This window comes from Mustelus asterias, chromosome 14 (assembly GCF_964213995.1).
Source record: "Mustelus asterias chromosome 14, sMusAst1.hap1.1, whole genome shotgun sequence".
NCBI classification, from domain to species: Eukaryota; Metazoa; Chordata; class Chondrichthyes; order Carcharhiniformes; family Triakidae; genus Mustelus; species Mustelus asterias.
In genome coordinates this window covers 89,692,266-89,705,171 of record NC_135814.1, presented here as the reverse complement: position 1 = coordinate 89,705,171, position 12,906 = coordinate 89,692,266, and the positions used below count along the sequence as shown (strand labels likewise).

Genomic DNA, 12,906 nt, shown 5'->3' with positions numbered 1-12,906 from the left:
ACACAGTCTTCCACACACTTATGAAGTCAGTTACCGTACTGGCGTACTCATTCAGGCTGGTCGTGGAGTTTTTAAATACTGACCAGTCCACTGACTCCAAGCATCCCCGTAGGAGATCATCTGATTCCTCGGACCAACATTGCACGACTTTCTTTGATGGATTCTCCCGCTTCAGTTTTTGCTTGTTTGTTTGCATGAGCCCGACAGCAACAAATGCGGGAGAAAAACAGACTGATGTTAGAGGAACACTGTCCTGCAGAAATCTTCAAACTTGCTGACCAGTCTTACTAGCATTTTTAATAGTTGTTCCAAGGCCACGTAGAGGGGCTTCATGTGGGCTGTGGGTTAGATGTGCCTGCTTTAGGTGTTTGTTACTCATTCTTGGGTCTTGATGTTGAGTATGGTTGCATTCTAACTTTGGGATCATGATCTGAAAACTTTGTTGTCATGGTTAGTTTGAAGATCAATACAATTCGCATCATCTGGGTATCTGATATCCACAATATATCTTAACCAATGAGATCTAAGGGTTAAGAAATAAACAGGAGGAGGAAGATACGTTTGTCAAATTGGATACAAAGTGGGAAAGAAAGGAGGACAGGAAAATTAAAAATGGCATTTATTATCCCACACCGCAAAGATGTGCGGGTTCAGTTGATTGGCCATGATAAATTGCTCCTTATTGTCAGGGGGACTAGCAGGGTAAATATGTGGGATTACGGGGATAGGGCCTGGGTGAGATTGTTAATAGTGGAGGCTCAATGGGCCAAATGGCCTCCTGCACTGTAGGGATTCTATGATTTACGACATACCAGAATGAGTTTTAACAGGTTAAATTGTTCCCTTTCTGTGCCAGCGAGGCTGATTGACTTTGTGGTAAATGCAGGTATCAGTACTTGTGCTGTTAAGTTCTATCTCTAATTTGTTTGTTTAATGGGCAACTAATGAGAAAATCCAATAAGTTATTAAAAATAACAGGAAGGCGAGGGATGTGATGTCACTTACAAGAGCAGTGTAAATTGGCCAACAGATTCGCAACTCGTAATCTATCACTTCTTCCTCTGAATGGGTTGGCCACTTTTCACATTGTATAATAGTGTAGTATCCTGTTATTTTTCCAGCAAGTTCTGTCCCATTAGAATTAACTTGAGTAATGGATAGAAAATTCCAGCTTGCGTTGTGCTTTGGGAAATGGACACTTTGTGTTCGCCTGCTGTCAGCAATCCATTTGTTATGAAAGATATTGCTATATTCACTTGTCTGACCCAAAAGAGTGATTTGGATAACTTTGTACATCTCAAGAAACCTGTCAGTTTTGTTCACACTGTGATCATGGAAGGAATTAATCAACTATGACCCTGTCCTTGACCAACATCTCTGTTTTCGTAAGGTTTTTAGCAAACCATCAGTGGCTGTAAATTAGGGATTCAACACTTGCAATTTGTTTTCCATCTTACTTGAAGAACAGCTGTTTGGCAATGCAATGTTTTGAGGCTTCTCCTGCACTGGAATGTTTCCTTTATGAACCTTTGCAACACTACAGAAGTTAGACTGTTTTTATGCTCTTCCAGAAGAGAACTCTGCCACATGCCTGCTCGCAGCAAAATGATTATATAATTCAATATTTTTATTTTTTCCTTCCAGATTCTCTTAGAAATTATGGATATTAAAACAAAGCTGATTTTTAAAGATAAGGTTGCAATTAGCTTACTGTGCCAAGATAAAATGTAAATAACAAAGGCCTAATACAAAATTATTGAACCAACGAGATTATTTTAAATTTTAGATTATCATAGGATGTGGACATTGCTGGCAAAGTCGGTATTTATGACATTGCTAATTGCCCTTGAGAAAGTGGTGATGAGTTGTCACCTTGAATTGTTGCAATCCACATGTTGTAGGTACTCGCACAGTGCCGCTATGAGTTCCATAGTTTTGACCCAGTGATGGCGAAGGAATGATATATTTCTCAGTTGAGATGGTGTATGACTTGGGGTTTTTGGAAGTGGCAGGACAAATTGAGAGGATATGTTGTATGTTTATATGCATGTGTTTATTTTTTAAAAGTCCAGAATTCTTGATTTTTATACAATTGAGGCATAGAGTACAGAAGTGCATACCTGATGCCAAACTCTTTTGAATCACTGGTTAGGCCCAGTTGGAGTATTGTATCCAATTCTGGACACCGCACTTCAGAAGGGATGTCAGGGCCTTGGTGTGCAGAGATTTACTGGGAAGATACAAAGGATGCAGGGCTTGAGCTAAGCGCAGAGATAGGAGAAACTGTTCTCAGAACATGGAAAGTCAAGGAGAGATTTACTAGGGTGTTTAAAAATTGTGAAGGGCCTTGATAGTTAATGAAACCACATGTTTTCCAGTGACCAAGGACTTGATAGCTGGTGTATGCAGACTTCATACTATTAGTGAAAGACCATGAGTGAGAATAACTTTTTTGTTCTATGCAGGAAGTTATGATCTGAAATGCATTGTCTGAAAAAGTGGCAGACAGAGTCAATAATCATTTTCAAAGGAAAATTGGCCAAATATTTGAGGGGGAAATATTACAGAACTATGGCGCAAGGGTAGGGGATTGAGACTATTTGAACCGCTCATAGAATTGGCACAGGCAAACTGGTTGCCTCCTGTGCAGTATCGTTGTATGATTTTGCAAATTTGTTGGACTCAGATTTCTTGTTACTGAAAAACAAAGGTGAAAGGCCAAGGCCCATAGTGGTTCAAAATAATGAGAAATTGGGGTTTAAAAGTAGAAAGATCATCAGCAGTGGCACTGGGAGAATTAAGGTTCTGCAGTTTTGAGTATGATTATGTTCAACATTGGGAATGTAGAGGCAATGAAGACTAAAAGATATGATACTGTATTTGGAGCTTGGAACAAACGGATCTAATCATTAGTGGAGCACTGAATGCGCTACAGTTAACGGAATAAGATTGCAATTGGGCAGTATAAGTAAAGCTTTTTGAATCCAATTTTTAAAAATCCCAACGCAACCCTCACCTCACCTGAACTGACCATCTGTCATTTGTCCTTAAATTTTGCTTTCACTGAGCACTAATCTTTGTTCTCATATTAACAGATCCTGCTACCTTAACGTTATGATACTATCAGCACTTTCTATATTCCTTCACTCTGCAATTAGCACTTCCCCTGTCTTGTGCCTCACACAGCTTTGTTGCAATCTCTCCTAGCTCCTACCCATCACTGACCATCTGCTTTGTTCCACCTTCTCATACAGTATATATTCCTATCACTTTTCTCCCTCTCTTTAAATCTGAAGAAGAGTCATACAAACTCAAAACATCAACTCTGTTTCTCTCTCCACAGATGCTGCTGGACATGCTGAATATTTCCAGCATTTTCTGTTATTTCTTCCTGGCATTCTGCCCAGAAGTAGGAATAAGCTGTTAGAGGCTCCTACGTATAGCAATCCAAATCTTGGTTTGATTTGGGCTTCAGAGAGGAATTGAGAACAGAAGTGTGAAACAGTTGTAACATTGTAAGGAATTAAACTGTATTTGAGGTTGTCAGATAGACCAAGAATGTCAGTTAATTGAAGCATCAAAGGTAAAAACTAGTAATTGGTTAGAAACGTAACAAATCATAGCAAGGGTATTGGTGATGCAGATGTACTCTGTTGGCATTGCACACCAAGAGGGATAGCTGTGTACATTGAGGATTTGCAATTTGAAAGGAGTTGTTAACATAATACAAATAGAAAAACAAAATACTTCAGATGTTGGAAATCTAAAATAAAAAGGGAAAATGTTGGAAATGTTCAGGTCAAGCAACACATGGCAAGAGAAAGAGTTAACATTTCAGCTGACCTTTCGTCAGAAAGTAGCCACTTTGGTTTCAAAAGGCACCATTTGTCCATCATGCCATTTCATAGTTTAAGAAATAGTGCAAAAGTTGACTTTATTTAGTTAAGAAATAACTAGAAATAACAATTACATGCTGCCATTTATCAGCTTTGACCAGCAAAATCACCAGGAGACCTAGTAAATTTCAAGTGAATGGGAATGGGGGAAAACTGTCTGCTAGCTGAGGTCATAGGTTGCACAAAAGAAGATGGCTGTGGTTGTTGGAGAAACATGTCAGCTCCGAGAATTTCTTAGCATACTATGCTCGGTGCAACCATCTTCAGCTGCTGCTTCATAGGATTAGAATGCGGATGTCCAACCATGATTGCAGTGTTCAGTTTCATTCGGAGCTCAATGAAACTGTATGCAACAAGACCTGGACACCTTTCAAGCTTGGGCTCATAAGTGGTAGCCTGTAACATATAACAGTTTTATTTAAGGGTACCTAACTTAAAACAGCAATGGAACCATTACACTTTCTATATTAAATTTGAAAAGGAAGGGGGTTGACAAACGACAGAATTTGTTCTGATTCTGACGCATTCTCTGCTTTCATACAGGCTACTTTTCCTAAGGGTAATTACCTATTGCAGAAATGTGATAGGCTTTCAAAACCCATTTGATTTTCAATGGATACTTATTTACAGCTGTGACATTCCTGTTTAACCATGTACAAAAAGTCGAGCTCTTGTGTGTGATTAGGTGAAGTTTCCAGTTATTCAGAATGGTTAAACGGAGGTAAAATACCCACTGAGATCAGATTTGGAATCTTTACTAATTTACTTTCTCGCCTTTTCTTCCTTTCTCCATCCCATGCACATTCTCATTTTGAGATGGTTGGTAGGAAATCTCCACTGTTATAAGTGGATGTTAGCTAATGTCCAGCAGAAAGGAAAAGTATTTGTTCAAACTACTTCCACAACCAAAGTAGCAATCCACTCGCCCACTGCTTCAGCGTAGATTAGATATTTGTTCATCATTTTGATGCTTGCGAAATTGTGGAAGAATATGCAAGCATCAAACTAGTATTTAAATAAAGCTAGCTTTTATGGGTCACTACCAAATGCCATTTAACTCCCAGTGCTCTGCGCAGCCTAAATTCTTTTTAATCATGCAACTGGCTTCAGTGCTTTAAGTAAATTAAAGCTGATGGGGGGAAAAAGAATAATTATCAAATTAGTTTTCATTTATAACCATTGCAACAATAATGTGACGACATTTACATATTCTGCTCCTTTTGCGAACACTGTGGGTGATGGGCTAATCCCTGATATTGTAATAGTGGTTAAGATTATCCTTTTTAGTCATGGTGTTGTCTGTATTTATCTTTGTTTGTCCACTTGGATGATTTGAGCACAGTCATGTTATTTCATAAATCACAGGAAGCTCTAAAATAGGTTTACAAATGGCTGGCATTGCCATCTTATTGACTGCTACTAACAATGTACTGTTGTCTGTGAAATATTCTCTACAGACACTTCGACACTTAAGTGCTTTTACTTTGAGACAGACAAAGGACTGTGGTTCAAACTTGGCTTTATTAAAAACACTTGGATTAAAGAAACAATTCTTACACAATGGATTAAGTTAACTTTTCCCAAAGTAGGCTAATTGCCTGAGAAATAGATACTACCCGGTCTGGTGAAATCGATTGAACTGTTGGATTTAATTCGTTGAGCTCATGGTGACAGATAAACTCAGGGTCCTCTTAGCATGACGGTGGATCTTGCATGCCCTCTTGCGTCATCCCAGGTCACAGAGGGTTTGGTGGCGTCTTTGCTGGAATTTGTCTTGAATATGGCTGTTTTTAACCTTCTTCCTTCCTTCGAATGTTTGCTGGTTTTTGGCCAATGGGGTGACGGGGCGGGGGTGGGGGGTCACAACACCCAATGAGTTGTACATATCTCTCTTAAAGCGCTGAGTCTGGTTGACACTAGGAATACACAATCATAATGTCTTCTGGCTGAGTACCTCCTCATGGGTTTCAGGCTATAATGACTCTTCCACTGTAAAGTTTGAGCCCCTCTATTCATTATGCAAGAGGTCTGGATTCTGGTTTTGGCTCTTCACTATTGTTAAGGTGAAGTAACCCTGTTAGATACGTGAGACAGTTCTGGTATGTGCCCCTGTTGGCTTTTGATCTGTGGTAACCTCATAGAAGCAGCTTTTAGCTGTATTAATTAAAAATGTCAGTTTTATGTTGGGCCTAATTTCTCAGGTCTTGTCCATTTGACCACAGTACCATGAGGCTGAAGGTTCATGCCAAAAATTAACCTTTTCTGATGGTGAAAGCGATAATGGTACAAGTAATTGCTGTTACATGGGCATAATGAGAAAGTCTTGTGTATCTTGAGGGAATTAATGACGGAAAAAACTCCTAAAATTAAAGGCAAGATACAGAGAATTTGAAATGAAACACTATGCTACAAACACGCATAAGTCATTCAGCATTTGCGGAGAGAGATGTGGGATTAACAATATTTGGACAGCAATGTGGGGGGCATGGAGAAGGAAATAAATGTTCTGACAAACCTTTTCTGGTGTCTGAAGCATTGAATGGTATTTGGCTCTATGGAGAGGATGGGTTAGAACATTTTGAAGATGGAAAGTGTGAGGAGCCAATGATCAGCAAAACTCATTGATCAATTTAAAATAAAACATAACATTCACTTGTTCTCAATCAAAAACTGATTATTCTGCCTTTGAACATGAGCTGATTTAAATGAAAATCAGTCTCTCTTCTAAACCACTTAATTTTATTATGCTTAATATCTGCAATAGCTAGTTTTATTAACTTTTTGAACCATTTTATCATTAGTTTCCTGTAAGTCATAAGGAGTATGGGTGATGAATATGAATGGAAAGTTAATATATAGGAAGATCTACATATACCAACATTTGAGGTTTAGCATGATGGTTTGGAAAAGTCCCAGTGCAACCAGGAGTGTGTTTTTAAAAAAAAAGTTACCTATATTTTGCCCCCTTCCCACCTCCACACCACCCCTCTTCATCCCTTTATTCCTACCAGCCCTGTCAATTTGTTTTGTATTTTGAAAGCATTTTCCTCACTTCAACTATCAAAACCCATAGTTTTGAGTAAGAGTTGATGTGTGAAAAAGGGAGTGAAAGTGGACGTTGCATATTCTGGTGGTTAATTAGAGATCAGTTTTCATGCCACTACACATTACCACAAACAAGAGGCGGTGATTTTTTTTCTTGAACATTTGAGGTAGTGCCCAGAGAATGTAGCCAGTTGGTTTCCGCAATTGTTACAATGTCTATTCTTGTGATTATCGTCATCAGCATTTACTGTGTTAGGTTTATATATTTTCCACTAATGAAGGGACACAGGTGATGAGCCACTCAGCATTAAAGCCTGAATTTAATTAGTAGTAAATTTGAGTAAATGGATAAGCAGAAGTGATTGCAAGATGGTTAGTTCCCCAAGGAGATTTTAAAAATGCCAAACTAAATGCTTTGAAATTAGCCCATGCAGCTGCCATTATAATGTTCTAGAATTGAAGCATTTTAAAAAATGGTTGCTGAAGGATTTGTCTGCAGCTCATAGCTATTTTCATCTCTCCTGCTGTATTATTTAATGGTAAATAGATTAAAAAGTCAGTTTTGGGGAAAACCCTACAACCATCTAAATGCTCAGTCAAGAGCGTACCAACATATATCAATTCTAAAATTTTTGTTTTCAGTTTCTCCATTGCCTCATCTGTTCCATCTCACCCATTCCAATCTCTGTAATCTTCAGCTCCACAACAATAACATAATGGTGGTTCTCCAATTCTGGCCTCTTGCAGACCCCTTATTATAATTGCTTCACCATTACCTTCAGCTGCACTCCTGAATTTCCTTCCTTTAACCTCTCCACACCTCTACCCCTCTTTTCTCCTTCTAAGGTGCCCCTTAAAATTTAGCCCTTTGGCCAAGTTATTGTTTATCTATCCTAACATATCTCTATGCCAAATTTCGCATTATAATGCTCTTGTGAAATATTTCAGGATGTTTTATGTTAAATTAATGCACATTACAACATCATTGAAACAGCAAATAATATTTTTCATTTTTCTGCAAGCACTACAGGGTCGTTACGTTGATTTCAGTTAATAGGTGAACTAGTTCCTGATCCATTGGGGGGGGGTGTGGTTCACAATTATTAAACGTGCCAAAGTAATATGTGGAATACCTGAATAGATGGGCTAGATGGAACCAGATATATTATTCTAACTGAAGCTCTTGGATCCAAATCAGAGTCTCAGACCTGTTTAGTGATCCTTACTTGAAATGAGCATAAGAACTAGGAACAGGAGTAGGCCATCTGGCCACTCGAGTCTGCTCCGCCATTCAATAAGATTATGGCTGATCTTCTTGTGGACTCTGCTCCACTTACTTGCCCACTCACCATAACCCTTAATTCCTTTGCTGTTCAAAACTATATCTTTGCCTTAAAAACATTCAATGAGGTAGCCTCACTGGGCAGGGTTCACAACCCTTTGGGTGAAGAAATTCCTCCTCAACTCGGTCCTAAATTTGCTCCCCTTTTTGAGGCAATACCCCCTAGTTCTAGTTTCAACTGCCAGTGGAAACAACTTCCCTGCTTCTATCTTATCTGTTCCCTTCATAATTTTATATGATTCTATCAGAACCCCCCTGTCCCCATTCTTCTAAATTCCAATGAGTATATTCCCAGTCGCTTCAGTCTCTCCTCATAACCCACAGACCGCAATCAGGATAGACAACAGCACCACCTCCACGATCCTCAACACCAATGCCCCACAAGGCTGTGTCCACAGCCCCCTATTATACTCCTTATACACTTATGACTGTGTGGCAAAATTCCCCTCCAACTCGATTTTCAAGTTTGCTGATGACACCATCGTAGTGGGTCAGATCTCAAACAACGACGAGACGGAGTACAGGAATGAGGGAGAATCTGGTGAACTGGTGCAACAACAATAATCTCTTCCTCAATGTCAACAAAACGAAGGAGATTGTCATCGACTTCAGGAAGCGTAAAGGAGAATATACCCCTGTCTACATCAATGGGGGCGAAGTAGAAAGGGTCGAGAGCTTCGAGTTTTTAGGTGTCCAGATCACAAACAACCTGTCCTGGTCACTCCATGCTGACACTATAGTTAAGAAAGCCTACCACGCTTCTACTTTCTCAGAAGACTAAGGAAATTTGGCATGTCAGCTACAACTCTCACCATCCTTTACAGGTGCACCATAGAAAGCATTTTTCTGGTCGTACCACAGCTTGGTATTACTCCTTCTCTGTCCAAGACTGCAAAAAACTACAAAGGGTTGTGAACGAAGCCCAGTCCATTCCTCAAACCAGCATCCCACCCATTGACACTGTCTATACTTCCCGCTGCCTCGGAAAAGCAGCCAGCATAATCAAAGATCCCCATGCACCCTGGACATACTCTCTTCCATCGGGAAAAAGATACAAATGTCTGAGGACACGTACCAACCGATCCAAGAGCAGTTTTTTCTCTGCTGCCATCAGACTTTTGAATGGACCTTCCTCATATTAAGTTGATCTTTCTCTGCACCCTAGCTATGACTGTAACACTACATTCTGCATTCTTTCATTTCCTTCTCTATGAACGGTATGCTTTGTCTGTATATCGTGCAAGAAATAATACTTTTCACTGTATACTAATAGATATGACAATAATAAATCAAATCCTAAGTCAACCCTTTCAACTCTGGAATCAACCTAGTGAATCTCCTCTGCACCCCCTCCAGGGCCAGTACATCCTTTCTCAAGTAAGGAGACCAAGATTGTACACGGTACTCCAGGTGTGGTCTCACCAACACCTTATGTACAACATAACCTCCCTGTTTTTAACTCCATCCCTCCTAGCAATGAAGGACAAAATTCCATTTGCTGCCTTAATTACCTGCTGCACCTGCAAATCAACTTTTTTGCGACTCATGGACCCAGGTCCCTCTGCACAGCAGCACGCTGCAATTTTTTAACCATTTAAGTAGTCCATTTTGCTGTTACTCCTACCAAAATGGATGACTTCACATTTACAAACATTATACTCCATCTGCCAGACCCTTGCCTACTCAAACTGTCGATATCCCTCTGCAGACTTTGTGCTTTTCCCTGCACACTTTTTGCTTTACCACTCATCTTCGTGTCATCTGCGAACTTTGACGTATTGCACTTGGTCCCCAAGTCCAAATCATCTATATAAATGGTAAACAATTGCGGTCCCAACACTGATTCCTAAGGCACACCACGAGTCACTGATCGCCAACCAGAAAAACACCCATTTACCCCCACTCTTTGCTTTCTGTTAGTGAAGTAATTCTCTATCCATGCTAATACGTTAGCCGTAATGCCATGCACCTTTATCTTGTGCAGCATCCGTTTATGCGACACCTTGTTGAATACTTTCTGGAAATCCAGATAAACCATATCCACCGGTTCCCCGTTGTTCACCGCACTCGTAATGTCCTCAAAGAATTCAAGTAAATTAGTTAAACATGACCTATCTTTCATGAACCCATGCTGTATCTGCCCAATGGGACCATTTCTATCCAGATGTCTCTGCCGGAACTGCCCCAGAATCCAGTGAATTTTGATAAATTACCGTGAGCGCATTTGCTATTTCCCCCACTATCTCTATTAGTACCCTGGGATGCATTCCATCAGAGCCAGGAAACTTGTCTAACTTTAGCCCCATTAGCTTGCCCTGCATGTGTCTGGTCATCCGAGGACAGAACCAGGCTGAACTGGAATACCCTTAATCAAATAGCTTGCTGCAACTCACTCCAAACTTCATACTTAAATGATGGCAAGGTACCAAAAGGGGATCAATTCTCATGTGCCTCATCAAGGATTTATGGTAAGGGAGTGAATAAAAAAAACGAAGGGCAGAAATAATTGCTTTCGGAACCATAGGAACATCTTGATGAAAATTTCAAGGGTTAAAACCTCTGCCGATTTATATACTTCATTTTGTCTTCAAAAATGTACTTGTCAAAATTTTAAAATGTTTGTATTTTCTGAAAATAGTTCATGCAAATGTTTTCCCTTATATATTCAGTCGAAAGATCACGTCAGTCTCTGGTGAGCCCCTCCAGTAGCATCCGCCGGACATCATCATTGGACACACTTGCAGCTCCTTACCTCACTGGTCAGTGGCCACGTGATGTCCACAGCCATTCTGCTCCTTGTGTGAGAGATAAAGCTACACAGGTATGTCAAGCTGAACTCATTTAAGTCTGTTTTGTTTCTACATGGTGTAGATAAACTGAGTAAGTTGTTTAGTTTGTCAAGCCATTCTGTCACTAAGTTGGGTTGTGGCTAATTTGTACATTGACTTGCGATAACTGGCTTTTCTCTATTTTCTGACACCCTTGCCTGACAAAAAGAAAATCTGTCTTAAATTTCAGTTTAATTAGCATCCATACCCCTTTATGGGAGAGAGTTCCTTTTGATATTCTTTGGAGGGAGAATGTGTTGTCTGATTCCGTTTCTCAATGCCCAAAATCTAATTTCATTATTGCCTATTTTTCAGAAAACTTCAATCATGAAATAGTTCCTCTAATCATGCCATTAAATCCAATAATTTTTAAATATTTTGTCTAGATCACCCCTCATCTTTCTAAACTCAAAATATAAGCCAAGTCTGTGCAACCTGTTATAATTAATCATTCTTCTGAATCTATATGTATTTCCTTCAAGACCAAATATATCTTGAGGTTCGAAAACAATCCAAATTGGGTTGAAAGTGGCCCACTGGAGCATCACTTTTACAATTCAAACCCCTTTGAGATAAAGGCCAACATTGTAGCTGCTTTGATTACTATTTGTACCTGCGCACTAGCTTTGAGTAATTTGTACATTAGTATGCTTTGTTCCTGCATTTGGCCAGTCTCTTGCCATGAAGCAAGTATTCCCATTTGCATTTCTGTGATCCACAATAGATGAACTCGTACTTTACTACATTGAATTTATCAGCTGTAGCTTTTTCGCCGTTACATTGTCTACGATCTGGAATGACCGCTTTGATGTTGAAAAATGTTTGCATACTAATACAACTGAAGGATATGGGAATAATGCATGAAGGTGAAGAAGATCAGCAATGATCTTGTTGATAGAGTAGGTTTTAATGGCTTTACTCGAGTTATAATGCAACAATTTCATATGGTGTCCTGAAGTTACAAACCTGAAATATTTGGGATGTTCCTGTGATTAAAAGTTGCCTCTTGTAGCTCGAGGTATAAAGTTGTGCTACCTTGAAGCAGTCGTATGTAATCCTCCTACAAAAGCGTTGCAAAATTCATCCTGAAACAAATATCAAAGTAATCAGCTTTTAGTATATTTTGTTACTTGGCACTGAGGCTCCGTGATATGAATGTCTAGGCTGACTGCCTTGGTGCCTACATAAGTTGGTTGAATGCCCCTGCCACAAGTTGTCTTTATGTTCCGTTTACATTACAAGACCCCTTTCCACTGTGCGTTGTTAATATTATTAAATTTGCTGGTGTCAGCTTGCCTTAATTTTTAGTATACATGCCTATGTCATTGTGTGGTTTCTAGCCTAGCACAAGATCTTTAACATGTAATATGAGCTGACAATGTATAGTTCTGAAGGAGTGTTGTCATGCAACTTTTTAAAATGTTAAACCCAGACCTTGTTGACTGCACTAGTACTTAAGGTAGACTTTGAAGATCCTGTGGGACAATGTAAGGAAGAGTAGGAAGTTTTTCTGATCCCCTGGCCAACGTTTGCTCAAAGAAAATCTGATCAGTTCATTTATTCATAATGACCACTGCACTCCAGGGTAATATGTATGCAAATGAGATTGAGGTTATGAGGAGACAATATAAATGCAGATTTTTCTGGTTCTCCTTGCATTGTAACGATGACTTCAGCACATGAACTACGCTACTGAATTAAGTGTATCCATGTTGCATCTGATTTTGAATTTTGACCACTAACTTGCTCGTAAAGTTGATGCAGGTTGATTTAGACAAGCAGTGTTCGTTCTATC

At 39.5% G+C, this 12,906-nt stretch overlaps 1 protein-coding gene across 2 annotated transcripts in view; it reads left to right on the top strand.

Annotated features, from left to right (window-relative positions):
- LOC144503872 (protein FAM117B-like) overlaps positions 1-12,906 on the top strand; it is a 211,882-nt gene that overhangs the window by 34,038 nt on the left and 164,938 nt on the right. For both annotated transcript variants that reach the window (XM_078228880.1, XM_078228878.1), the window contains exon 2: positions 10,953-11,104. In XM_078228880.1, coding sequence (XP_078085006.1) covers positions 10,953-11,104 — 152 coding nt within the window. The remainder of the gene's footprint in view (positions 1-10,952; positions 11,105-12,906) is intronic.